Source organism: Sinocyclocheilus grahami, unplaced genomic scaffold (assembly GCF_001515645.1).
Source record: "Sinocyclocheilus grahami isolate Dianchi unplaced genomic scaffold, SAMN03320097.WGS_v1.1 scaffold88434.1, whole genome shotgun sequence".
Taxonomy (NCBI): Eukaryota; Metazoa; Chordata; class Actinopteri; order Cypriniformes; family Cyprinidae; genus Sinocyclocheilus; species Sinocyclocheilus grahami.
In genome coordinates this window covers 1-570 of record NW_015530987.1, presented here as the reverse complement: position 1 = coordinate 570, position 570 = coordinate 1, and the positions used below count along the sequence as shown (strand labels likewise).

Here is a 570-nt window from a genome sequence, read left to right as displayed (position 1 = left end):
ATGGCAGTGGTCAGATCAGAGTAACTCCTCATTCAGATACTGGAACACTGGTGAACCTGATAATAATGGAGGAGGTGAAAACTGTGCAGCTGTCAAACTGAATGCTCAGGGAAAATGGTTTGATGTCTCTTGTGGCCACCAGTTTCCTTTTGTGTGTCATGAAGGTGAGTAGATCTTCACAAAACACACAATCCATCATCACCTCCAGATCTCTTAAAGTTGACACTACATCTCTGACATGACAAATTCATCCACAGTGTTTGTTCTGCATGTTGTTTTTGATCAGTCTCTCTCTAGTTTCTGCTTGTGCTTTGTTTGGTTTCCAGATAAACTGATTGTGATCAGAGAGAGTCTGACGTGGTCTGAAGCTCTGAGATACTGCAGACAGAATCATGTGGATCTGGTCTCGGTTCATTCAGAAGAGATTCAGCGTCGTGTGATGAACGTGGTTAAACGGGCGTCTACTGCGGCGGTGTGGTTGGGTTTGCGTCACTCCTATATTTTGGGCGTCTGGTTCTGGGTGAATGGAGAGACCGCGTGCTATCAGAACTGGGCTCCAGGGAACGGCAC

At 46.1% G+C, this 570-nt stretch overlaps 1 protein-coding gene across 1 annotated transcript; it reads left to right on the top strand.

Moving 5' to 3' along the window:
• Nucleotides 1–7: 7 nt before the first annotated feature.
• Nucleotides 8–562, top strand: LOC107581162 (C-type lectin 1-like; the record flags this gene model as incomplete). Its single annotated transcript, XM_016266707.1, has 2 exons — nucleotides 8–164; nucleotides 327–562. Coding segments are annotated over 2 exons (393 nt in total), but the record flags the coding sequence as incomplete, so codon positions are not given.
• Nucleotides 563–570: the final 8 nt, after the last annotated feature.